The 25,193-nt window shown below is 37.8% G+C and overlaps 1 protein-coding gene across 1 annotated transcript in view; it reads left to right on the plus strand.

The window, feature by feature from the left end:
- LOC150078206 (transferrin-like) overlaps nucleotides 1–7,374 on the plus strand; it is a 40,071-nt gene extending 32,697 nt beyond the window's left edge. The window contains exons 8-10 of the mRNA XM_090384255.1: nucleotides 284–399; nucleotides 3,419–3,903; nucleotides 7,101–7,374. Coding sequence (XP_090240381.1) covers nucleotides 284–399; nucleotides 3,419–3,903; nucleotides 7,101–7,358 — 859 coding nt within the window. The 3' untranslated portion in view covers nucleotides 7,359–7,374. The remainder of the gene's footprint in view (nucleotides 1–283; nucleotides 400–3,418; nucleotides 3,904–7,100) is intronic.
- Nucleotides 7,375–25,193: the final 17,819 nt, after the last annotated feature.

Below are 25,193 nucleotides of genomic sequence, written 5' to 3' on the forward strand. Positions count from 1 at the left end.
CCATTCGGTCGCCACTCCATGCCCGAATACTAATCAGTACAAATAAAAGAAACACTCGTAACTATGGTATTCTAAATATTACTAAAACAATCAAACATAATTTTCATCACTTAGAATATAAAAAAGATATTCATTTCGTGCCGTTTTTAAAAAAATAATATTTCATTCTTTGCAGGAAAACCAAATCCATTTTTTAAAAAATCTAACTGCTACACTACTTTATTAACATTAATTATGTCATTTTTGTGTTTGAACTGCTAGCTAACAAATTATATTTCGTTAGGTACTATAACATGAAGCCTGTTGCTGCAGAACTATACGGGGACACAGACGCCACTTACTATGGAGTAGCCGTAGTTAATGCTGGGTCAAACATAACAAAATTGAGTGATCTCAGAGGTAAGCATGTCTATATATTTAAAATAATTTATTAGCCTTAGGTCTCCATCTGAAGCTGGAGTTGGCTAGTTTCGGGTCTACCACTGTCAAGGAAAAGGAGTCAGGCTTGGTCGTGAGATGTTTTTTTTTTTTTTTTTTTTTTTTTATCTCACAAACCCGTCCATGAACAGCTTTGAGGTGTATCATCCTATGGAAGGGATCGGCAACCTATGGCTCTTTGAACATGTAACTGCGGCTCTTTAACTTTTAGCCCACATGAAGCACAATTTGAAATGGAGATAATCAAGGATTTAAAAAGGACTTAAAAATCAACGGCATGTGAAGTGCAAGACTAAAATGCCTTAAAACTGAAATTGAGGATTTGGAGAGGCAAAAGGCTGCCCTTGCAATTCTACACAAATGGACGGCGATAGATGAGTTGAAAAAAAGCCAGACCAAACCAAATTGTGTTCGATATGTGGTGTAGTTTGATAGGGCCTCCGTAGCCGAGTGGTCAAGAGCGAGAGTGCAGTAGCACACGCTCCTTGAGTAGACCGGGGTTCAAGCCCCTAGCTGCTAAATACGGTCGATCTGCAAACTCGCACTGGACCAGCGTGGGAGAGTATGGTCCATTTTCCTCTGCATGAATTGTTGAGGAGGCTTCCATCCTGCAAGTGGGTTGATAATAGCTGCAGTTTAACTTTTTTTTTTTTTTTTTTTTATTTATGTGGAGTAGTTTACTGGACACGAATATAAATTTGAAAATATTTACGTTTGGATTTCTCTCGGTGTTTGGTTCGACGTATTTCTACGGGCAAATATTTGCGAACATGAACTATATTAAAAATAAATCAAGAAACCGTCTGAACAATGTGTCTCTCACCATTTTTAAAGATGAAAATTACGGCATACTCGCCTGATGCTGAGAGACTCGCTCAAGCAGTTCAGCAGCAAAAGTCACATTAATTCGTATTTGGATGTTTAAGTTTTTTCAGTACATATTAATAAATATTTCAAAATATATTTTTTTAATAAACACCTTCGCGCCCTCTATTCCATTTCTGAAAAAACTCTCCCCCCCCCCCAACCAGCTTGAGCTGAAACGCGGCTCTTCGGATTCTTCTTTTTTTTTTTTTTTTTTAATTAGAACAAAAATAACTCTTCACTCAAAAAAGGTTGCCGACCCCTGCCCTATGGTATAGATACAAGAGGGCCATCAACTAAAGTGAAGGGGGGGGGGAAGAAAAAGCTCATTAAAAATAAGTAAATAAATCACACTGCATCAGGCCCAAGCTCCTATTCTGCAACAGTCCTTCCTCAATCTAAATTGCTATCCCCTCACGTGTGTATTCTGAACAAGAGGAAGAATGCCATCAGCACTGAGCTTGCTCAATCCATCCACAGCCTTAAACATCTCAATTCAGATCACCTCACAGGTGCCTAGTCTCCAGAAAATGCAATTTGCAGAACAGAAGCCTTTCTTGGTAAGACACCCCCCCCCCCTTTGTTTCCCTTACCAATCTCGTTGCTCTTCTCTGAACGTGCTCGTTCCAGCAGCTCTACATCCTTCTTAAAATGAGACCTCCAAACTTATATGCAGCACTCAAGATGTGACATAACTATTGCCTTATATAATGGGATAATCACCTCCTTGTCCCTGCTAGCAAAATTCCTCTATGTCATTGACAAAACCACCATGAACTGTCCTAGCAGCCTATCTAGACTTCTCACAGAACTTCATATCTGATTGCACAATTACTCCAAGGTCTTTTTCCTTTTCCCCTACCCTGACTGTAGTATCACACAGCTAGTACGTTACTCTGGGGTTACTCTCACCAATATGCAGCACTTTCGATTTGTCAATGTTAAACTTCAATTTCCATTTCCTGTTCCAGTAGCATACCATCAATACTGTCATTAACCATCTGCAAACTTAGACATTAAGCCTGATGTGCCTTCATCAATATCATTGATAAATATAGAAAACAAAGATGGGCCCAACACCGAACCCTGGGGTACTCCACTAATAACATTAGTCCATGAAGAGCAATACCCATTGATTGCCACTCTCTCTCTTCTCCCATTCAACATCGCTTTATCCATAACAGCAACTTTCCCTTAATGCCAAACTGCTCCAATTTGTACAGCAGTCTGTATAGAAGCAGTGCAAGGATCACTTTCCCATCTGTCTATGGCTATTGGTTAATCTAATACTGTGTGTATCCCGCCAAGCTAGCAGTTTTCTGACCAACCTAATACTGCCTCGATAGCACCAGCAAATATTTTTGCACCCTTTCTATTTAGGTGTATTCCATCCCTGTAGAGACAGTTGCTCCTGTTAAGCACAGACCACGCTGTGAAAAATTCTACCCCATGAGCCTTGCACAACTTGTTCAGTGCCAAATTGATTGACAAGGCTCTCAATATGTACTCCATCCTATCGTGTCTGGGCAGAATTGCAGACACGTTCAAATTCAATCATAACTCTGCCACTTTTCCCAACATTGCTCTTTACTTGTTTAGTCTGTAGATCTATTCTTAATATCAGTAGTGCTAACATTACAACGATATCACCTTTAAATCCAAACAAAACCAACTTTTCATTAACAGAATGTTGGTTGGTTGTAATGAATTTCTCTTTAAAAATGACTTTTTTTTTTGGTTCAGATGTCTCACCATATATTTTCCAAATATTTATTTATTTATAACAATTTGGCTTATTCTATACTAACTGTATTGGTATATCCATTAATTAAGAGTATTTTAAAGCATAATGAACAAACATTAACTGTGTAAAATTCCACTGAGCAAATGAATTGGAGTTTCACCCAATCCCCTGGCATTTAGTGTCTGCCGTAAAGGGAATCTGTCACTCATCAATGTAACACTTTATTTAGTATGGTAGGACAAAAAAAAGATTTATTTATCAATTTTTTTAGGTTATATACTCGTGTGTATACACTTATGATCAAACAACTGACTTGTTTTTTTTTTTTTTTTTTCCTTTTTTTTTTTTTTTTTTCTTTTTTAAACTTCTCAGACCTCAGATCCTGTCATACTGGAAGTAACAGAACAGCTGGATGGGTGGTTCCAGTAGGAGTAATGTCCTCGCAGAACTTATTCGGCCGCAACGAGTCATGCAATCCTTTCAGAGACGTGGGCCAATTCTTCAATGGTAGTTGTTTACCTGGAGCTAATGATACAAAGTACAATCCTGATTTAACCTTTGCTGAAAAACTCTGCAGCCAATGTATTGGCGATGAGTCACGAAATAACAAATGCTCCAGAGGTCCAAAAGAAAGATATAGCGGGTATTCTGGAGCCTTCCGCTGCCTTGCAGATGGAATGGGAGATGTCACATTTGTCAAGCACACGACAGTTCCACAATACACAGATGGGAAAAGCAACCTTGAATGGACTGTAAATCTTCACTCGGAAAACTTTAAACTTCTATGTGGCGCAGGTGGTCAAGCAAACATCGAAGACTATCGGAATTGCAATTTAGCCAAGGTTCCCTCACATCATGTAAGTTGAAATTATTTTACTAAATCTCTGAATGGAATATCTTTTTTTTTTTTCCCCATTCTTTTCTTACTTAAAAAAAAAAAAAAAAAAAAAAACTGGAAATCAGTAAATACAAAAATTAAGTACTCTACTGCAGTGACACTATTCATGAAATTTTAGTTTTCTTAACTACTTTAGTGTTTATTATTTGGAGTAACCGTCACTATTCATTTAATATAATAGCCGTCTCAGCAGGAATGCGTCAAAACTTAAGTACCGCTTCAAACAAAAATAATCCACATATTCTTATTATAAGAAAGTGGCGTTCACTAATACTGTACTCATTTCGCCGCCACCCATTACATGAATATGTCCCATTGATACTATTCTTTTTGAAGTTCCGGAGGGCTCGTGTCAGCTAGTTACAAAGATTATACCAGCGGTTTTCAACCGGGGTGCCACAGCACACTAGAATGCCGCAACAACATTCTAGAGGTGCCGTGTAATTTGGGTTTAAGTTACTTGAAGTTATTATTATTTTTTAATTTGTATATTTATTTCATTATAAAAAAAATGTACGGTATCCACTGTACCATATCTTTTTAATTTTGTGGTGATCTATAATTGATCTTTATTTAGTACCTCTATATAAAGAAAAAAATATTATATAGGTATGTATATATTAAAAGGTCGAAAACCAGTGTTAGGTATTTCTTTTGGCCTGGGGTGCCGTGAAAAAATTACTGGGACACTAAGGGCGCCGTGAGCCGAGAAACTTTTGGAACCTCTGGATTATACTAATCACGGACTAAAATAAGAACGGACAACTGACTCCTAGAGATAACCATGGTAGCACAAGAAAGGAGATCTCAGCGCCCTCAGAGGAGTCCACTTTTTTTTCTTATCCGGTCTGTGATCTGAGTAACAGTACGCTTTTGAAACTAGATAAGAAAAGATAATTATATAATTGTAATATGTAATCGACCAAGCTTCGGAATATACAATGTGTCTGAAGGAGACAAAAAAAAAAAAGTATTTTCGCCTGATGCGGTGATTTTGCGGAAGTCTGCTATCTATTCTGATCTAGTATGTGATACTAATCGCTTTCCAGATGCCCGGCATCAACAACAATTATTATTATAAAGCTAGTTGGCAACAATATTCACGTTATATTTTTCCGATATCAAGCCAACGTTTTATCAGATGTGTCGGAAATCTTTCTCCTTGTACCATTTTTGTTCATTACAACTATAAAGGGCCTCGTAGTTAGCACAGTTGGTAGAATGGCCGTCCTCCCCACACCAGGTGAGAAAGACCTGAGTCCCGTCGATGAAGTGAGGAATATGTATGGGTCTTTTTCACAACGTGACTGAGTTATTCGATCTCAGGGGTGGACAGCATGTTTTTCTCCCGTAAACTAGAGTTTTTCGTCCAGCAAACCAGAAAATCGACCACAGAACACGCTCAATTCACAGACAATATACACGGAACAATATGGCCTTAATCGCTGATGCTCCTAAAAAAACCAACTACAACAACCATAAAAATCCTCGCACGTGCCACTTGGACAGATGTATCCGAAATAATAGCAGAAATGCCAAAATCTAAGGCTATTTGCATTCAAGAATATAAAAATAAGAAAATAAAGTATCATACCATCGACTTCTTCGGTTACCTCAATCTTATGACTGGTAGCTCAGCAACAACTCCTACATTTCCCCTTGCTTTCCACATCGCTCATTATTTAGCAGTCACGGGCAGGAATCCAGGTCACTCAAAGCACGTGTACGAGGTACTCTTTCGGCTTGACCGCTCGGCTACGGGCGCAGCATACCATGAACGGGCGGCAGAAAATCTTCCCCAGTGCCATTTGGTGGCACGTGCATAGGGTTGTCAATGTTTATACATAGATAACGATCACATGCTTAGATAACGAACACAGCCCATTTGGTTTACAAGGAATCAATAACAAATGAACATATCGTATTCCATAAATATATAAAATCATATTCATATCAGCTTTCATTCCATAGGAGTTAAAATAAGTGAAATTCATACCTCGAATGCTCGCCCAATAGGGACAGTTATTCATCAGCGAAAGCTAAGTAAAAACGTTCGAAACTGTAGAGAAATGGTTGCTCAAGAGTGGCAAATGAACAACAACCAAGTTGTTTTTGGGTTTTAGGGGAATTAGCGACTAAGACCATATTGCTCTGTGTATATTGTCTGTAAATTGCGTATGTTCTGTGGTCGATTTTCTGTTTGATGGACGATAAACCGAAGTTTCCGGGAGAAAAAAAAAAAACCATGCTACTCTCGCCTGAGACCAACTAACTCAGAGTTAGTTGGTCTCAGCTAACTTCCTAACGTCATTGACGGGACTCGAACTCGGGTCTTTTCCACCTGGTGTGGAGAGGACGGCGATTATACCAACTGTGCTTACCCACGAGGACAACAGCCAAGTAGTGACAACATCTGATACAGTTCAACGTGCCGACAGGTACTTTCAGAAAAATAAATAAATAAAAACAGATGGAAACAAAATACGGCAGAAAAGTGAGACATAATTTGAATGTGGTATCTAACAAATACTTTTTCACGTTTATCTGAGCAATGCACTAATTATTCAGGAAAAATCTATTCGAAAAACCATACGAGGTCCCTTTTGAGACTGAGGTAAAGGGCGAATGACCATCATGGCCTCCCTCCCCTGTGATATGCTTCACATACTGATGAATTTATTCAAAACCAAACGTCAACTAGATGAAAATTAAGCGTTGGCCAACAATTCGATCGAAAACGCGTAGAACAACAGGAGTTATTTTGCAGAACAATACTCGATCACATGTTGCCAAGTCATTTCAAGAATGCATGTTTGAGTCACGTAGACAATGTTCAATAATGTAGAAATTCAAGAAATGCAAAAACTTGCTACACTCATCAAAACGTTTCCTAATACATATAATCAAAATGGTTTTCAATACTTAAATCACTCAATAGAAGTAGAAGACGAGAACATTAAAAATAGATATTCCTACATTTCTAGAATAATAAACCGTTTTGAAACTACGCTGAAATTCACTTTTTTGGCCAACTGTAGTATTTTCAAATGTGCAGTTTCGTGTTTGAAGAGTGTAGAATATAAAAATGCCCACTTATTCTTGTCTACGTTTTAACTTTCTTGTAAATTTTCATATGAATTTTATTCTCCTTTGCAGGTGATGACATCTGAAAACCAAACCAGGGAGAAATGGTTAGAGACTGCATCAGTACTAGCAGAAATAAGTAACTGGTTTGGTCCAAATTCCAACTTGTTCCATGTCTTTGGGCAGTACAAAAAAAAACCAGATCTTCTCTTCAAGGATCCAACCACTCAGCTAAGGATTGTTCCTATAGGATCCACCTATGAAGAAGTTCTAGGAAGAGATTTCCATCACGCTGTAGAATCTCTTGATACAACACACTGCATTGAATAAAACGATTTGAACTATACGCCGTGTACAAAATTCTTAGGCAAACTGAGAATAACAATGCCTTGTTTATTACAGTAAAAGTTCACACCAAAAAACTTTTCATGTACAGCATTTATCTTTTATTGTTTTAAAACTGCTACGAATGGCAGGTACCAATGCTGTTAAAGAAGCATTCAAACATACATTTGTTAAATACCTAACGATTCCTCTCAGTATGAGAGATTAATGCCGTACATGAAAAGGCTTTTGTCCTTTCTAATGCAAACTTTTAATTTCTGGAGATACGCCAAATATTGCCATTCTTTATATAACTTATGGCTTTAGTATTTCAATTTCAAGTACAGTCAACTCTCGGTTTACGAACGAGTTCCGTTCCAAGACGTTGTTCGTTATACGTTTTGTTCGGTATGTGTATCTTGCATTCCTGAGCTTTTACGATGCGTAGCGTATAAAATTAGCTGCCATTTTAAAGCATTAAAACTATGTACTAAACATAGAATGGTCTATACAATACGTTTTATTATAATGTATGTATGCGTTACGGTTTATCGGTATACGATACGTAACGTAAAATAAAACAAAAAAAGAATAAAAAAAACAAGATATCGTATTTGTTAATTTTAATTAAAAACATAAAGAGTTACAAAATAGAAATAAAGAAAATAAGTACTAACATAATATATGTACTGTACATACATATGTATTCAACTTTTATTCGCCAATATCTTCATCAGAGTTCAATATTTTCCACATAAGTGCAGATGAGGTAGATGGAAGGGTGTCTGATAATGAAGAAACAGCTGGGTTTTCCACTTTTTTTAAAATATGTTTTTATAGAAGACTGCACAGTTAGATTCTTTTTTTTTTTTTCTTCAAAAATCTCACTGTAGCATGCTAAACAGTCATAAACGCCTCCTTTCACTTTTGCAATTCTTTCCATATTTGCGTCTTCTTCAATAATTGCCAACCCCTCAGAAATTGATTTAAAAGCTGCATTAAATGTTCTGGGAGGTTGTGAAATATCAGGTTCTTCTGTTACTTCAGAATTTAGATGTGTCTCTATTTCAATTATTTCATCGGTTGTTAATTCCTGAAAATGCGAGTCCAAAAGCTCTCTCACATCGAGGTTGAGGTCCATTTTATTGCCAGTTCAACAATTTCCTGATAATTATTGTAATAAATACATTTTTTAAAAGTTTATTTCTTTAAATCTTACAATTATGTTCACTAATACGTTTGGCATTTCGTTTATATCGACGACTTTAAGAAATTTTGAATAATTGTGACGTTCGTTATAGCGAATGTTCGTAAACCGAGAGTTGCCTGTATTATGGTTCCTCGCAATTTATTGTTTTAGCTACCCGAATATGAACCAGGGCCGGACTGGCTGTAATAGGCCCCCGGATGGCTCCCAACAATTTTTGCCCCATCTGTTTGTGAGTTGGTTGGTGTACCGGTCCGCGGACCGGTACAAAAATTACTATAAATGCTACTACCGATCGCTGCCTGGTCACTCAGTTTGAACTTGTCAATAATTAAAAACATTACACTCAATATTTTTCTTACTGTAAATTGCATGTTTACTGCTAATATTTTGTCTTGTTGAGTCATGGGAACAAATTATTTTTTAGATCATGCAAATACTTTAAACTATTAACAGAAATTTTATTCTAACTGTTCGTATAAAACATCAGTAGTAGCATCAAAAATGCAGTTGCTCTGGGCAAGTAGTATTGGCAAGTCTGTGCCCACCACCACACATTTAAGAAATTTTAAACTAATTCTAGAATTTTAGCAATCTTAAAATTACAGGAAAAATCCATAATTCAGAACCTGATTACGGAAATACAATAAACCGGCTGCTGAGTTGGCAACACGTTAAACAGTCGCCCCCGCTCCCTTTGAATGCTTGAAGATTTCTTTGGCATATAATAAAAAAAATATCGCGCTTGGCCTTCAAAAAGATAAACACAGTAACGAACAATACACACACAGTTACTTTAAAATTAAAATAATTTTAAAATTAATTTCTTATTCATTTAATAATTTTAAAATGAATAAATAAGGTATCATTTCTGTAATGCATTTACGTCACTGGCAAAGTTTGTTTGACGTTTATAGTATTCAGTAATGCCAAATGATACAAGACAGTATAAGCTTATAGCTGGACCATCAGCAAAAAAAAAAAACCACACACACTACCCCCCTTTTTATTTATATATATATATATATGCCCTGCTACCTATTTTTCTCGGAAAATAGGTAGCAGGGCCTGCCAGAGTACTTAAATAATCTACTGGGTGCCTGACATGCTTCCTCGTGGCAAAGTGTGAGCAACGGTGGGTCCCAACGGCTAAATGGTCAGAGGAACAATAGAACATAACACTACACAACAAACCACTCCCCACACACTTTTTAAATCTCTGGCCTCCACAGAGTTCTGTGTCACTTACAAGAATACAACGCGGAGATGGGGAAAGCCCCCGGTACCGTCAGACAACTAACACACTTTACACTACCCATTTCACACGTCCACCCCCCTCCAAGAATGTCTAGTTCTTCTTTGAATTTATTCAAACTAACCACTTCAACAACAGCAACAACAGTTGGAAGTTTGTTCCAACAATCAACCACCTACTGGCTGAAGGCAAATACTCGTATCCGCACATTTATTCTGCAACAACCCTTCCTCAATTTTAATTTATGCCCCCCCCCCCCTCATGTGTGTATTCTGAGCAAGAGGAAGAATACCAAAAGCATTGAGTTTTCTCAATTCATTCAAAGCCCTAAACACCTCAGTCAGATCACCTCGAAGGTCCTTAGTCTCCAGACATTGCAATTGGCAGGACTGAAGCCTCCTTGGTAAGAACACCCCCCTTTGTTCTCTTCACCAATATCGTTGTTCTAACACCCATTCCAGCAGAGCTACATCCTAAAATTAGGCCTCCAAACCTGTAATGCAGTACTCAAGATGCGGCCTAACCACTGCCTCATACAATGGAATAATCTAATCACCTCCTTATCCCTGCTAGCAATGTTCCTGTATATCATCGACAAAACCCCACCAGCCTACGTACATTAAACCGGAGCAATGTGGCATTAAGCGCAAGTTACTGCTATCGATAAAGGAATGATTGAGTGGGAGAATTTGGGAATAATTATGCAGTCAAATATAAAGTTCCCTAGGCAGCACACAATTATCCCCAGATCTTTTTCATTTTCTACTACGCTGAGAGTAGTACAACATAGTTGTTATGTTAATCTAAGATTAATGCTACTCATATGCAGTACCTTGCATTTGCCAATGTTAAACTTCAACTGCCATTTCTGAGCCCATGTGCCTAATCTTTCTAGATCTTGTTGCAGTAGCTTACCTTGATTACTGTCATTAAACACCCTTTCTAGATCTAGTTGCAGTATCTTACCTTGATTACTGTCATTAAACACCCTGCCAACCTGTATCGTCTGCAAATTTAGACATTAATCCTGATATACTTTCATCACTATCATTAATATAGAAAACAATGGGACCAGCACTTAACCCTGGTGGGGCTCCACTAATAACACTGTTCCACGCAGAGCAGCGGTCATTGACAATCACTCTCACTTCTCCCACTCAATCATCCCTTTATCGATAGCAGTAATTTGCCCTTAATGCCACATTGCTCCAGTTTAATGTACAGCAAACTTTTACGTGCAACAGTATTAAAAGCCTTCCTTCCTGAAATCGAAGTATATGATATCAAAATGATTTTTTGCATCCAGTTCCTTTGTTACTTCATCATAGTATCCAAACAGATTGGTCAGACAAAGCCGCCTCTTCACAAATCCATGCTGTGACTGCAGTATAAATGCATTCCTGTCTGGCTGGTCCTGCATTACTTCTTTAACCAGTGACTCCATTATTTTCCCTTTAACAGATGTTAAGCTGAACCTATGAATCCAAGCAAGGATGCTCTCATAATTATGGCTAAGGGATTGCTTAATATAATTGGACAAATCCCATACACCCCAGGAGCCTTTTTTATGGGATTGTCTGTTCTGTGTGCAAACGTTAAGTGAGCCATTCACAGCGATGGGATACTCAAGGGTTACTCAGTCCCATAGTTCTTACATGTAGCATTAGGTTGACACAATGCATTTTAATTGTAGTGTTCGTAAACAGCAGTGATAAATCAACCATTAACCATCTGTATTTCACGAAGAGGAAAGTACCGTAGATATCCGAAGATTATGCATTCGTGAGAGCTTGGCTTGTATATACAATGTTTGTACGCAGATGTGACTGGTTTGGAGCATCCCTGGCCCTATGTCTGGGCCTTACCAAATCGTTGGCAACAGTTTGTTGCCAAAATGATATTCTTTAAAATATCATTTATGTTATAGAACGTTATTTTAAAATGCCATTTTAAACACTAAGAAACATGCAAACTTACAATTTCATGTTTTATGATAATAAAAGAGAATCACAGCCAATTACTGTGTACAACATGCAAATCAACCCGTGAATACAAACACACAGACATAATCTACAGCAGGCAATATATCCTTAGATGGTAATGCGTTAAAAAAATAAAAACGACTAATTAGGCTATTGTTTTCATCTAGAATTCTGAGATCTATGCATAAATTAATTTCTGGATGTTTATACTGTATAAGCTGGGCTTAAATTTTCAGCCTTAAGGCCCTAGAGGTAGGAGGCTTTAGAGTTGTTGCTCGATTCGCAGTCAGCGCAAAACATTTTACATAGGTTTCAAACCTGACCTTATAGGATCATCATAAAAGTTCGTTGAATACAAACTAAATGCCACAAGTAAGAAAGAAAGTAAAAAAAAAATATATATATATATAAAGCCAACGAAAATCTACGACAAACGCCCTCAAATCATGCAAAGCCGCCATTCCCAGAAATACGAACTGACCACAGTAAATTTAACAGCCTCTAAATAACGGACAGCATCTCTGAGTAAAGCTTTAGTCAGAGTTTCCATTACCACAGGGCGCAGCAAAATTTCAAGCACTTTTATTCCACATAAGTGTAGTAAAATACAATATTACAACACTTTTTTTGTTGTTGTTTTTTAATTTAACGGACAGTCCTTACCCCTAAAATCGGTTTTACTCTAATGCAATATTTCTTTGAAAATAAATGCAACTTCCGTTTTATTTGTACGATAGGATAGTCAAAACCTTAAGAATTTCATAAATCTGACAATCTAAGCATCGAAAGGAGGACACACTGATATGGATTTATGCAGTATAAGGTCCCACTCTTTTGTACTATTCTTAAGCCTAAAGAGAAAGACGAAAATTCTTCTAATTTGGTTTAAGTTTTAAACAGACGATCAACAGCAGAAAGAACTAAAACCATTCCAACACTAAAAACTTATATTTGTGGTAGTAATTAAAGGCTATTAAGACTTTTTCTCGCCTGGATGCAAACAAGAGCCCTTCCCCCAAAATATGGAAGGGTCTTGGTACAGTATTCATTTTTCGCCCTCCCCCCTCCTTTTGAGGCAAAGAATGAAAACTGAGCCCTTGAAAGAGGCTGCGTTCATTCTGAAGTCATGATATTGTATTCTTTAAAATATCATATGTTATAGGATGTTATATTAAAATGAACTTGTTTTTATATTCATGTACCTGTTTTACAAAATGTTTAAATTTATACGTTAAAATCCGTTATTATGTCGATAGAATTCTATCATTTGTCTTAGTTAACGAGTAATCATTGTAATCAAAAGAAAATATATTTATTGCTAATATATGGTATATTTATTTCTTGCTTTAACTCTTACCCAAATGAAATCATTAGTTTTATTCATGGAAAGGGGTGGAGGTCGCACAAATTCATTTATAATTTTTGGTGTCAACTATTTAGTGTGACACCTATTTGAAAGCCCGTTATATAACAGTTTTTTTTTAAAAAAGAAATGCAAGTATTATAAACCTGATAAAGATTAAACCTCATACAAGAGGGAATAAACATACTTCTTTCTTTATAAAAATTCCCAAACTATAAGAGAATGACAGGTAAGTTGCTTCCTATGTCTTAATACCGTGTCCCGAGACGATTCTTTGATGGAGAGAATTTTTTTTCATCTCAGTAATTAATTTTTTCACTGATGGAATATGGAGAGTAATGAAAAGAAATTTAATTTTCTATGTATTTTTTTTTTTTTTTTTTATGATTAGCACAACCAAAACACATTACCAGCATTATGTGAATTTAATAAAACCGGCAAGCTAAACTGTCCTAAGCTCACTTTATAAAGATAACAATTCGCATACGAGGCCTTTGAAAAGTAAGGTAGCATATATTTTTGAAAGATATTTGATTAATGAAACGACATACGAATGAAGGTATATTACTGCACAACTTTTCGACATAGTCGTCCAGCGCTCCCACCTTTTCCTAAGTGGAACCATACCACTGCTTAAAATTCAGCAACAATCTTATTGCCATATGTTTCAACGCAGTGTTGAATTTCATCTTCATCACCAAATGGATTCTCTGCCAGATGCTTTTCAAAAGGTCCAAACAGGTTCCTTTGAAAAAACAACTCTTCGGGGCTTTGAAAAAAATTTAATAGTATGGTAAGGACTAAAATGCCACGTAATTCGATGAGAACGAAACTAAACGTATGGAACGGGGGAAGGGGGAATAGTTATAAATTTTCAGCTTATGCTCCGGGAGGGCCACATTAGGTCAGAAGAATTTATAACATAAATAGGGAGGGAATAATAACAACAGCATATTCAGTAGTCATGTTGGGCAGAACCACATTCAACTTAAACGCGTGTACTACTGTTCCATGGCGTTTGACCGGTCAGAAGAATTTATAACATAAATAGGGAGGGAATAATAACAACAGCATATTCAGTAGTCATGTTGGGCAGAACCACATTCAACTTAAACGCGTGTACTACTGTTCCATGGCGTTTGACCACTCGTCTGAGATGGCCTAACAGTACAGCGTCCTGTAAAAGAAAAGAAACATTACATGTGAGCCTTTATTTACGCAATCAGTCAGTCCTTGGTGGGCGGTATGTACAGCTAAGTACAATTCACATTCAGACATTTTTTTTTTTTTTTTTTTCTTTGAGGGTCTTCGGCACAAGCGCCTCCTGGGCCAAATTATGCCCTCACACTCGGTTGAAAAAGATTCAAAATCCCAACAACGGGATCCCCAAACATGGGAAGGAGAACTTATTCTTGTCCTCAACATTATTCTCTCATCCGGGTACCTGATACTCTAGATTCGGCATTCAAGCAGCAATATTTCAACTTTCAACTTTAAATAAGGCACTGTTTCTCCCCAAAAGCATGCTAATTTACCTTAATTTTCAAACAGCCTTGGTATTATATAACTCGTCTCCAACCAATCTTTATAGTTGGAGAAAGTTTATACAGGGAGCCAGTAACAACTAATATTTTTAGTTTTACTGACTCCCTACATATATTGCCATTATAGCGAAGAATATATTCACAAAATCTTATAAATCTAGCTTACTTGAACACCCTATGAAGGACAACAGAAGAGTTGGTTTAATTCCTGAGGTATATAACCCTAAACCATTCTCCATTCATATGCTAAGAGAATCTTGCCGACGACATGAGTTTCTTCTTCTTCTAAAACTCGACTACTTCCACTTCCGCATTGAACTAAACATCCATAATTTGAAGCACATTCTAGTATACACTTATGTTGAATAGATAACTCTGTTAATATGCAGCAAATATCCTTATTGCTGCAAGGCGACTTGAAAAAGCAGGATGCACAACTGTAGAGAAATTTAGGCCCAAACTTAATTGGCTAGCTAAACAAAATCATTGAAATACAGATCACCACAACCTTCCGCCATTACACTTGCCCACTGTCTAATACTGTTCTAGAAAAAAATATATATTTCTTGTCATATACTGCGCATGACTGAATCCGGCTAAGTCTGGTGGAAATCGGTTGTATGTGAATTTCATGTTGTCACGTGATTTCTACTTTTAGAAACAGAGCTTAGTTTCAATGTTCTGTATAATCTAATAAATGTCGCGTTTGCATACATGCTTTTATTAAACCACCATTATTTAATATATTAAGCACATCTTGTTTTGATTACTGCTACATAATATTCTGAACAACTTTACCTTCGTTCTACTTATAGAATAAAAACTTGAAACATATCTATACACTATTTTTTTTTTCTCCATTCTGCTAATAATCAAGTTGTATCCTTTGAGTTTTTAATCCAGTTTTAATTTATATTTTCACGAGCTGATTTGCTATTCACAACAGACAGACTTATCTTAAAGAAGAGGCTTTGTGAGGCCAGCCATGGCATTACAGCACGATCTCACAACGTTTGGAACTTCCGATTTCAGTCATTTTCCATTAAACCACAAATCAACCTGGGGAGATAAAAATTCGGATCTACAAAGACCAGCAGTCACTGCAGCGATACCACCGAAGTGTCAAGTCTTTTCACCCCCCCCCCCCCTCTTATTAGTAGACTTGGTGCTTCGCATGAATACTTCTCTGCACTCACTTTCTGGGTCGACTAATTTTTGTTACTATTCGCCATTAAGCGGGTAGTAGCGATGCACTGTACACGGGATTTACACTTTTAGACCTTATAGACTATAACAAAAGTGGGTGTGCACATGCGCATATCAATCTCATACTACAAGTTCTGTCCTCATGGGTAATACAGTGATTATAAACACCTTTCTCCCACATCAGGTGGGAAAGAACTGCGTTCGAATCCCTTCAGTGACAGGGGAATTTTTATGATTTTTTTTTTTTTCAATGTGGCTAAGTTAGTCGGTCTTAGGCGTGTGTCTCATTGGTCGGTTGCTCAGCAAACTGATGGAAGAATACAAGCAATTACTGACACAATATAGTGACGCCTCATAACCTAAGTTGCTTTGGCGCTTGACAGGCACCCAACCTATACTCCAAGACCACTGGGTCGGGCTATCCAGGTGGGTAAAGTGCCTGCCTGGCAACCCAAAGGTAAAGTGTAAAGTGTATTGATGTCTAACGGCACCAGGGGTTCCCCCCATCTCCGCGTTCCTTTCATTGTGGGTGTACCAGTTCACTGGGAAGGCCAGAGATTTAAAAGTGTATGGATTTTGTATAAGTGTAATGTTATGTATCGTTGTTCATCTGGCCATTTAGCCGCTGGACCCCTACTGAGGCCCAACGTTGCCCACACTTGTCCCCGTGGAGGCAGACCAGGTACACAGTAGTATGGAGCTTTACTCTGGCAGGCCCTGCCACCTAGTTTCCTGAGATTTCAGTGGCTAGAGCCTATGTAAAAAAAAAAAAAAAAAAAATTGTAATGCAACACGCGGCGATTTTCAGGGTAAGACGCTAAGAGATTATTAGAGGCCAAAAGGGCATGCGTGACTTGGTTTGAACGATTAAAATTTTGGTAGCGTGGGGCATACGCTATGATATTTAGTCAGAGTGGGGAGGAGACTGAAGGCTGGGGGGAAAAGTCAGAAATATGGGGTCAATAGGGAAGACGGCCCCAGAGAAGGTCAGTGGGGCATGTCCATGCTCCACCAGGAGAAAAAGAGGGGTGGGCGAGGGGGAGAGAAAAACAGCAGAGCCGTCCCCTCTCTCCCCCGCCCAGGAATTGGAGTAAAGTTCGCGGGTTCGAATCCCGCCTCGTGCTTGGATCAGAGTAAAATGCAAAAACCTTGGAAGGTGCATTATGACCACAGAAGCCTATGCGCCAACAAAAAAAAAAAAACCACCGAGTCTAGAGACAAAAAACCATAAAGTAAATAAATATGAGAGCGCCTTCACCGCTTCGCTAACGCAACGACGTTTGGATTACAAAATCATGTGACTTGGGTTAGGGCACAGAGTAGTAAGATATTCAGCTAGTTGACGCTTTGTATCTTACTACTCTGTGGGTTAGGGTTGCTGAAAGTGTGATCTGTATGTTATTATCTAATGTAGTTATCTTACCGTTATTCGAAATGATTACACGCTTTTAATTTTTGTTATTTATGTAGCTTAAATTTCTACTATTAATAATTTTACAGTAAAGAGCATTTTTCTTTCTTTCTTTCTTTTTTTTTTTTTTTGTGTATAAACACTTATAATACATATTATGTAATGACAAAGATTAAAATCTGCAGAGTGAGAACAGCTAAAAATAAATAATCTTTATTGCATTCTAAAGTGTAAAGTTAAGTCTCTAGCCATTTTTTTTTATAAAGCCCTTTATAATTACACTTGCAATATGCTGAAGTCAGTAGCGGTTGCAAAATTTTCAGTTGTATTTGATCAAGAGCTTGAAAATCAAGAACTGGTGTTCTCAGTGCAAACACAGGTGGTGAAGCAACTAAGACTATGAGGCGTCAGTATATTGTGTCTGTAATTGCATCTATTCTTCAGTCGGCAAATAATTTTATTAAAACAGTATAAGGTTAGGTTTAGTTTAATTTTTTGGCTATTTCTTCAATAAAATATGGGGGAACGAGCATCAAAAATTGTAGGAACTACATCCCCTTTCAACCAAGTACCTCTAACTCTTTCTGTAAAATATTTGAGTCAGCATGATACATCGCCTTTTGCCACTTGTCTGAGTTCGATTTCTGTCGATGATCGGAATAATTTTTTACGGTCCCCTCCAATCGAGGCTGAAGCGTAAGCCAATCTCAAGTGGAGAAAGCAGGGTTTCGCCCGTGAGTTATTCTGGGTTTTTCACCTCTGTAAAACATGCAAATCGGCCCGTGAACACACTCATTTCTACAAAACACACCATAAGCTCCAGCAGCGTTAAACAATAATTTAAAATTTTAGTACATTGACAGTCTGAACCGTTCCGTTTCATTACACTGTGACAGTAGCTGTATGGGGAGGAGAAAGCCTTTCCTGTTTCAGCATGACAATGCAGCACTGTGTTGCTCTGCACTGCCTATAGTGACTTGGCCTGAAGACGTAAGCGTGCAAGCGATTCATTCGCATTCCCAGAAACCTTAACCCCATATTTTCACCTTTGAGATGAACTGGAACGTCGACTTCGAAACAACACGCCACAGCCAGTAACTGAACTTACTACTGTTGTTGAAGGAAGAATGGACCAAAATACTATTTTCTATTAGTACAAATTAGTTCTTAGCATACCATTAAGGATGCAGTATATGGTTAAGAAATATAATTAATGACAAAGGTGGTTCAATTCGTTATTAAGTATTGTTGCAATAAAAGGTTGTTTAGCATATATCACATTACAAATATTAATTTATTTAAGAAAATTTAATATCAGGCCGGACATCCTGAACCAGGATATTTTTTTAGCAATATAGCAGACCTTTTTTTTTTGGACTCCCCCCTCCCCAATCTGGCGTTATAATATTACATTATTCCGATGCTACTCGCCTCATATCCTGAGCCTAAAGTCGTGCTTTGTGATATAGTCATATAGAGCTTCACCATGTTGGAAGGTGTAGTTAACCAGTGTGGGTTGTACAATATTATTCAGTACATAAAAAAAAAAAAACTGTCACCCAAGACCGAACTTATAAGCCCATGTGTATTATGTCCATAAAATGCATGTGTTTTCTGGGTTATTTGCGTGTTTTACTATTACTGGAGAAAAATTCGAGTTTCCGGGGAGGGAGGAACCTTGCTATCAACCCCTGAGATTGACTAAAACAGCCACGATGTGAAAGAACCCATAACAGTTTTTCTTGTCAGTGATAGGATTCGAACCCGGACCTTTTCCAGCTGGTGTGAGGAGAGCAGTGGTCATATCCACTATGTTAGCGCACAGACTATCCACCACATGAAGGTAGCACTCGGCATTCATAGTTCCACGTACTACGACTAGTGGATGGAGGCCATGCTATGTGAAATTGCCCCACACCATAGCAGTGTCACCTGCAAAATGCAAACATTTGAGACAACATATTCTGGTCGGAAAAGCTCACAAGGCATTCATCTGACTGAAAGAATGCACACCGTTACTCGTCACTTGTTGGTACAGCTTTATATTAATAATAACAACAAAATTCAGTGTTTTATAGGCTGCTAAGAGGTGCAAAATATTTCAAGATTATCTTTTTTATGGTGTTTATCAATTAATAAGATGGCCGTGCATATTGAGAGCAATAAAACGTGCAGGATACGTTTCGATGGTATTTATCGCATTCTCTTAACAGATACGAAATGCTGTAAATGGATTAAACTATACGTTAAAACCCACCCTGAGGATTAGAAAACAGCGAAGTAGTTACCGATAGTAAATATCTTTCAAACATGGCTTTTCGATAAGGATTTAAATATATCCTCTATAATCATGCTGTAATCCCATGTATTATTATGTTTATAGCCGCGCTTTTAGTTAACTATGACCAAAAGTCCGGTTATTTGCTATAAATAGCCTTCAAAAGACGACAATTTTCATCACTGAAAAAATGACAACCGTTCTAGTTACCATCTTCTTCTTTGCATTAGCCACTGCTATACCCTTGTGGGTGTCAGGTAAGAGGAGTCTCTGTCACTGTCAGTTCTACGAAATATTTTTTGTTTTCCTTCAGTCTTTCCTAGTTGAAGCTCATCGCATCACTTAGGAGTTGCACTCATCAAAGGATTTCCACGAATCCACCAAGGGCGTCTACCAAGGAATCTAGCAAGGGCGCGGAGCAGTAATTTTCAGTGACTACAAAGTAGTCAGTGGCTACAGTGACAGAAGGCTGTTAATAATATTCTAAGTAATGTATAAATATCTTTTGGAAAGCGCTAAACCAGGAGAGAAACCTGCCATAAAAGTTGCCTAATGGGTGACGGGAAAAATGATCATGAGTATGGAAAATGATATGTAAGATGGGCCATATGCAATTTACCAAGAAATAATCTCTATAATTTAAATCTTGGATTTAATCTCATGCCCATATTAATTTATTGATATTGTTAATGAAAAATGGATATAAACATAAATTTACCCTACGTGTAATATGTTGATGTGATTTATTCGATTTTTTTTATGATAAGGTATTTTATGTAGTTATATGATTTGTCACTTATAAATTTAAATTTCTTTTTATACTCCGCTACAAGACGGCCAAAGGAGTTGGCAGGTTGCTTCAACTGTTTACCACGCGCTTCAGTTATCAACCGGCCGTGAACTTTTAGCAGAAGCGTTAAGGCCATGATCTTTCAATTTGTGTCCCCGTACTTTATCCCAGAGCCTCAACTGGCCCTAACGATGACCAAGTGTAGTCATCGTCTGCTTGTTTCGTTGATGATGACCATATCTCATGCGGGCATTCCTGTTGGTATATGCATGTTATTCCTCGTGGTTATTTGAAAATGACAAAGGCGAAAACAGAATTTATGGACCATATTTTAGACAGAATTTCAGGGCTCGAAAGAGAAAATTTTAAGAAACGGAATGATCATCGGGATAAAAGAACAGAAGAACAATGGAATAATTAATGCGTATGATGTACCGGAATGACACTACGGCGTTCATTCCAAGCGCTGGGACAAATAGTGGGTTGATGAAGAGGCCAAAAGTCCCGTTCGATTTCTTAAAAAATCCCCTTTCTTCAATGAATATAATCCACCCTTACTTAAGTGGCATAATATGTGGGGTTTCCGAAAAGTAAGTTAACGCATTTTTTCCCCTTAATAATGGTGAAAGGGAATGAGATGAATCGCGGTGGTTAGATAGACCCGTTAGTAACGTTCAAAAAGACCGCCAGTGCAGTGTTGCGGTACTGCCGCCTCACAGCAGATTCCAGTTGCAAAATGGCGGCTACCGTGCGAATGTGGTCCAAAACAGGTGTTCGTGAAGTTATTCGCTTTTTGCAAGCAAAAGGGTCTTCACCAAGTGACATTCACCGTGAACTGGTTGCTGTGTATGGCGGAAAGGTGATGACAAAGAAGCAGGTGTGTTTTTGCAATGAATTTAAAGCGGGCCGTGTTGACATTGAAGATCGACATCATGGCCACAGTGTTCTGGGATCGCCAAGGGGTTCTGTTCGTGGATTTCTTGCCGAAGGGAGGAACAATCAATGCACAGCTTTACTGTGCAACGTTGGAAAAACTGAAAGCCAACATTCGACGCAAAAGACCAAGACTCCTGACAAGCGGCGTGATTTTTTTTGCACGACAACGCAACTCCACACACTGCCCACACCATTCGTGAGTGGTTGCGCCGTAATTGTTGGAAAACTCTGTTACAACCCCCCCCCCCCTACAGCCCAGACTTAGAGCTTCAGACTTCCATTTGTTCGGCCCTCCGAAAAATCACCTTTCAGGAAAGCATTTCACCACGGATGAGGAAGTTCATCAGGCAGTGCGATGTTGGTTACTGAGTGTGGGCACGGACTTCATCAGTAATGGTATTGATAAACTGATCCATCGTTGGGACAAGTGCATCATTAAAACTGGAGACTTTGTGGAGAAGTAGTGCATGTTCACTTATTTCTTGGTGTGTAATTTCAACTTCGTATTATTAAACATCATCGAGAGAAAAAATGTGTTACTTTACTTTTCGGAAACGCCTCATATAATATTGAAGACGTATTATTTGGAACATCAATTAAAGTCTTAATTTTGATTTTTTCGCAGATTGGCTACATTTCTGAATGCTACTTTGGAATCCTGTCATTAGGTCAAAAGAAGAAGAAAAACAAAATGATCCATTTAGAGTTTCTGTTTTTTTTTTCATTAGCATTGGTTAGTAGGGGTGAATCTCGTTGGTTTACGTCCTGTTTTGGACTGATCGCAGAATTCCAAAGCAGAGCCAAGAGACGCAGCCTATCTACCTGAAATTTATGTTCGCTGAAGAATAAAAATACACCAAAATATTAAAAAATTTCACGCTGTTAAGTGGTTTTATTAATTCACCAATGTACAGCAAAGCCCATATATATGATATCGTCAGGATCAGCCAATTTCCAGTTTAAAAAAGAAAAATCAATTGACTGGAACAACAACTGACAAATATTTATTTAGAATTTTGGAGACATTCAGATAAATAAAGATTTCTGCGGTAGCTTCGTGCGGTTTTAAATTTCTGTGAATATTTTCTAGGCTTTGAATGCGGTGTACAGCAGTCGGACAGTGTTCCGTCTAGAATAGTTGGGGGAGTAAACGCATCTCCGGGTGAATGGCCGTGGCAGATTTCACTGCAATACTTGACGCTTTTTGGGAAGAGTCACATTTGCGGAGGAACATTGCTGAATGATAGATGGGTGATGACAGCTGCGCATTGTGTTGAACTGTAAGTACATAATAAATTACTGTTTGTAACATTTAACAACTGTTATTTACTTTTGTTCAGTGGGCACTAAATTATGACAAGCTAAAGGTGCACGAAATTTAACTAGTTAACAAAAATTATTCGATTTTCCTCACTAAATCCTTCCTACCTTACACAACACGGCATTTGCCCTCGCGTGTCATGCTGCTTGTCTCCCCCATCGAGCTTTATAAATCAACCCCCCCATAGTGAAAGAGGTGAAACGTCATCCTTGTGGTGTCTTTATTTAGCACCGCTACTGTTGAGCAATAGGAACCTTTTATAGAGAAATAAGTGACTCAGCAGGCCTAAATCACCAGTGCTGTATTTGTAGTGTAGACAGTTTCAGGATATTATGTGAGGTCAAAAATTATCATCTGCTTGCGTGACTGATAACACTCGTTTTACATACACTTTCAACAGAATTCACTGAAAAATTTTACTGATTTGAATTGTTTCCTTTCATAAAAGCATATGTTTAACGTCGATTGCACCATTACTAGTCTAGGTTGACAATGGACACATTCTGTATTTCCTGTTATGAAGATATACACGTGTAAATCTTCATTCATTTGTTCCCACAGGATGCAAAGGAATTATATCTCACAACCGGATGTAAGATGCAATTTGTGATGCAAATTACCCCGGTAGTATAGCCAAGTTAGAGGGGTTTACATAAATTAATGATAACAACATAAAATACGTGAATGTAGCTTTAACAAAGGAAGAAATAAAATAAAAATGTAACAAGCTCAATGAAACTGAAGATTAACTAAGTCATCCAAAGTTAAAAGTTTGATATGGGTGAAACTAACTACATTTTCTGTACACCTTATCGTGAATCCAGACATCAGATTCAAGATCGAAGCGGATGGCCATCTTAAGGGAGTTGTTGAGGAATGACGAATCAAATCTGTTCATTCTGGAGTATTCAAACCGAAGAGACGGAATGGCTCTGGTAATCTTAGGTGGAATTTTCCACAGATGCTGATAACGTTGTGCTTTCTATGCTTGCTGTGAAGGTTCTTTACTAGTGTTTATCAACACAGAAAACGGCGAACTTCGCCCAGTCGTTTACAGCACTTTTTATTATTCTTCAATATTTCGAATATGTTCGCCTTCGTTCTCCATTAACGATTTACATTATAATGCTTTCATCGAAATTTTTAATCGAATTTACTCAGCCTGTTTCGGGGTACATGTGATAATCAACAGGAACTAACAAACCACAATAGAGGCTGTTTACAAGAATCATTATTAAATACATAAGTCTGTCACTAATAATTGTTTCTTGACTCCTGATGGGCTCCAGTTTCCTTACTGTATTTTAACTCAACCTTGAAATTCATTATTCTTTTTACTGCTAAGAGGTTTTATCCCGTTCTATACTTTATTTGAGGTACAAAGTACTTTATTCGGGGTACAAAGTACTTTATTTGAGGGTTGCCAGTTTTCTGGACTGTATAGTGGTTTCACCATTTGCCATTGGAGAGATCCGGGTTGGAATCCCGTCTACGACTGGAGGAATTTTTGAAGTCTTCTTTAATCGAGGCTGTAGTTAGCCGTTTTCATGAGGACGGAGTAGGATTTTTCCCTGTGAGTTATTCCAGGGTTTTTTTTAATCAGCACCACGTGCAAATCGGCGCGTGGACACACACGATACACACATAAGAATTTTAGTAACGCCCGAGGACGGTTAAAATAATAATTATTATTATTTGAGCGTTGATAGCCATATTTTATTGAGAGTTTAAGAACGGGACAAAGTTCTACAACGTAGCACTGATTTCTTAAGTTACAGTTCCATTGCTAGGTCATCTTGGTATTCTTTTTTAAAGATCACAACAATCATGGAGCAGTTGTCAGGGGTGGCAGCCAACATTGCAGAAATCGGCGTAATGCAAGGGCTCTTTCCCCTCCTGATTATTTTTATTATTCAATTTATTTTGATTAGTTAAATGTCTGCGTATAGAAAAAATAACATTGATGTATAATAATCAATTAGCAATATAAGAAGTTATTGGCATATGTGTTTTTTTCCCTTATTTCCTTTTCGTGTTAATCAGGTTTATTTGCATTGTTCCAGGAGCAACTGGTCTGGCAGTTATCGGGTGCGGCTTGGAGAATACAACTTTTTTCAGAATGATGGAACTGAAGTGGAAGTAAAGATATCCAAGGTGCAAATTTAAATTTTTCATGAGATAGTAGCAGCACACTTTGAAGAACAAAAGTAGATTTAAATAATTATTTGTACATTTTATATAGATGTTATTTATACTTTTTATAGATTTTTTTCCTACATTCGGCTATTAGTTTGGAACTTTGGGAAGTTACTGAGAGATAACTTCTCAAAGGTAACTTTTGGAATCATGAGAAGTACACTCTCATGATCCCAGCACTGTTCCGGCATACGGCATAAGCTGAAACATGTTGAGATCACGTAAGATTCTAAGATGGCTCACAGGGTGGCCTGCTGGGCAGGAAGCAGCGATTTGTGATTAATGGTTACTCTTCAGATTGATCTAATATTACAGGTGGGTTTCCCAACGATCATTTCTGACCACTGTTGTT

Source organism: Mastigoproctus giganteus, chromosome 11 (genome assembly GCF_048544385.1).
Source record: "Mastigoproctus giganteus isolate SK-2022 chromosome 11, ASM4854438v1, whole genome shotgun sequence".
In the NCBI taxonomy this organism is placed as follows: domain Eukaryota; kingdom Metazoa; phylum Arthropoda; class Arachnida; order Uropygi; family Thelyphonidae; genus Mastigoproctus; species Mastigoproctus giganteus.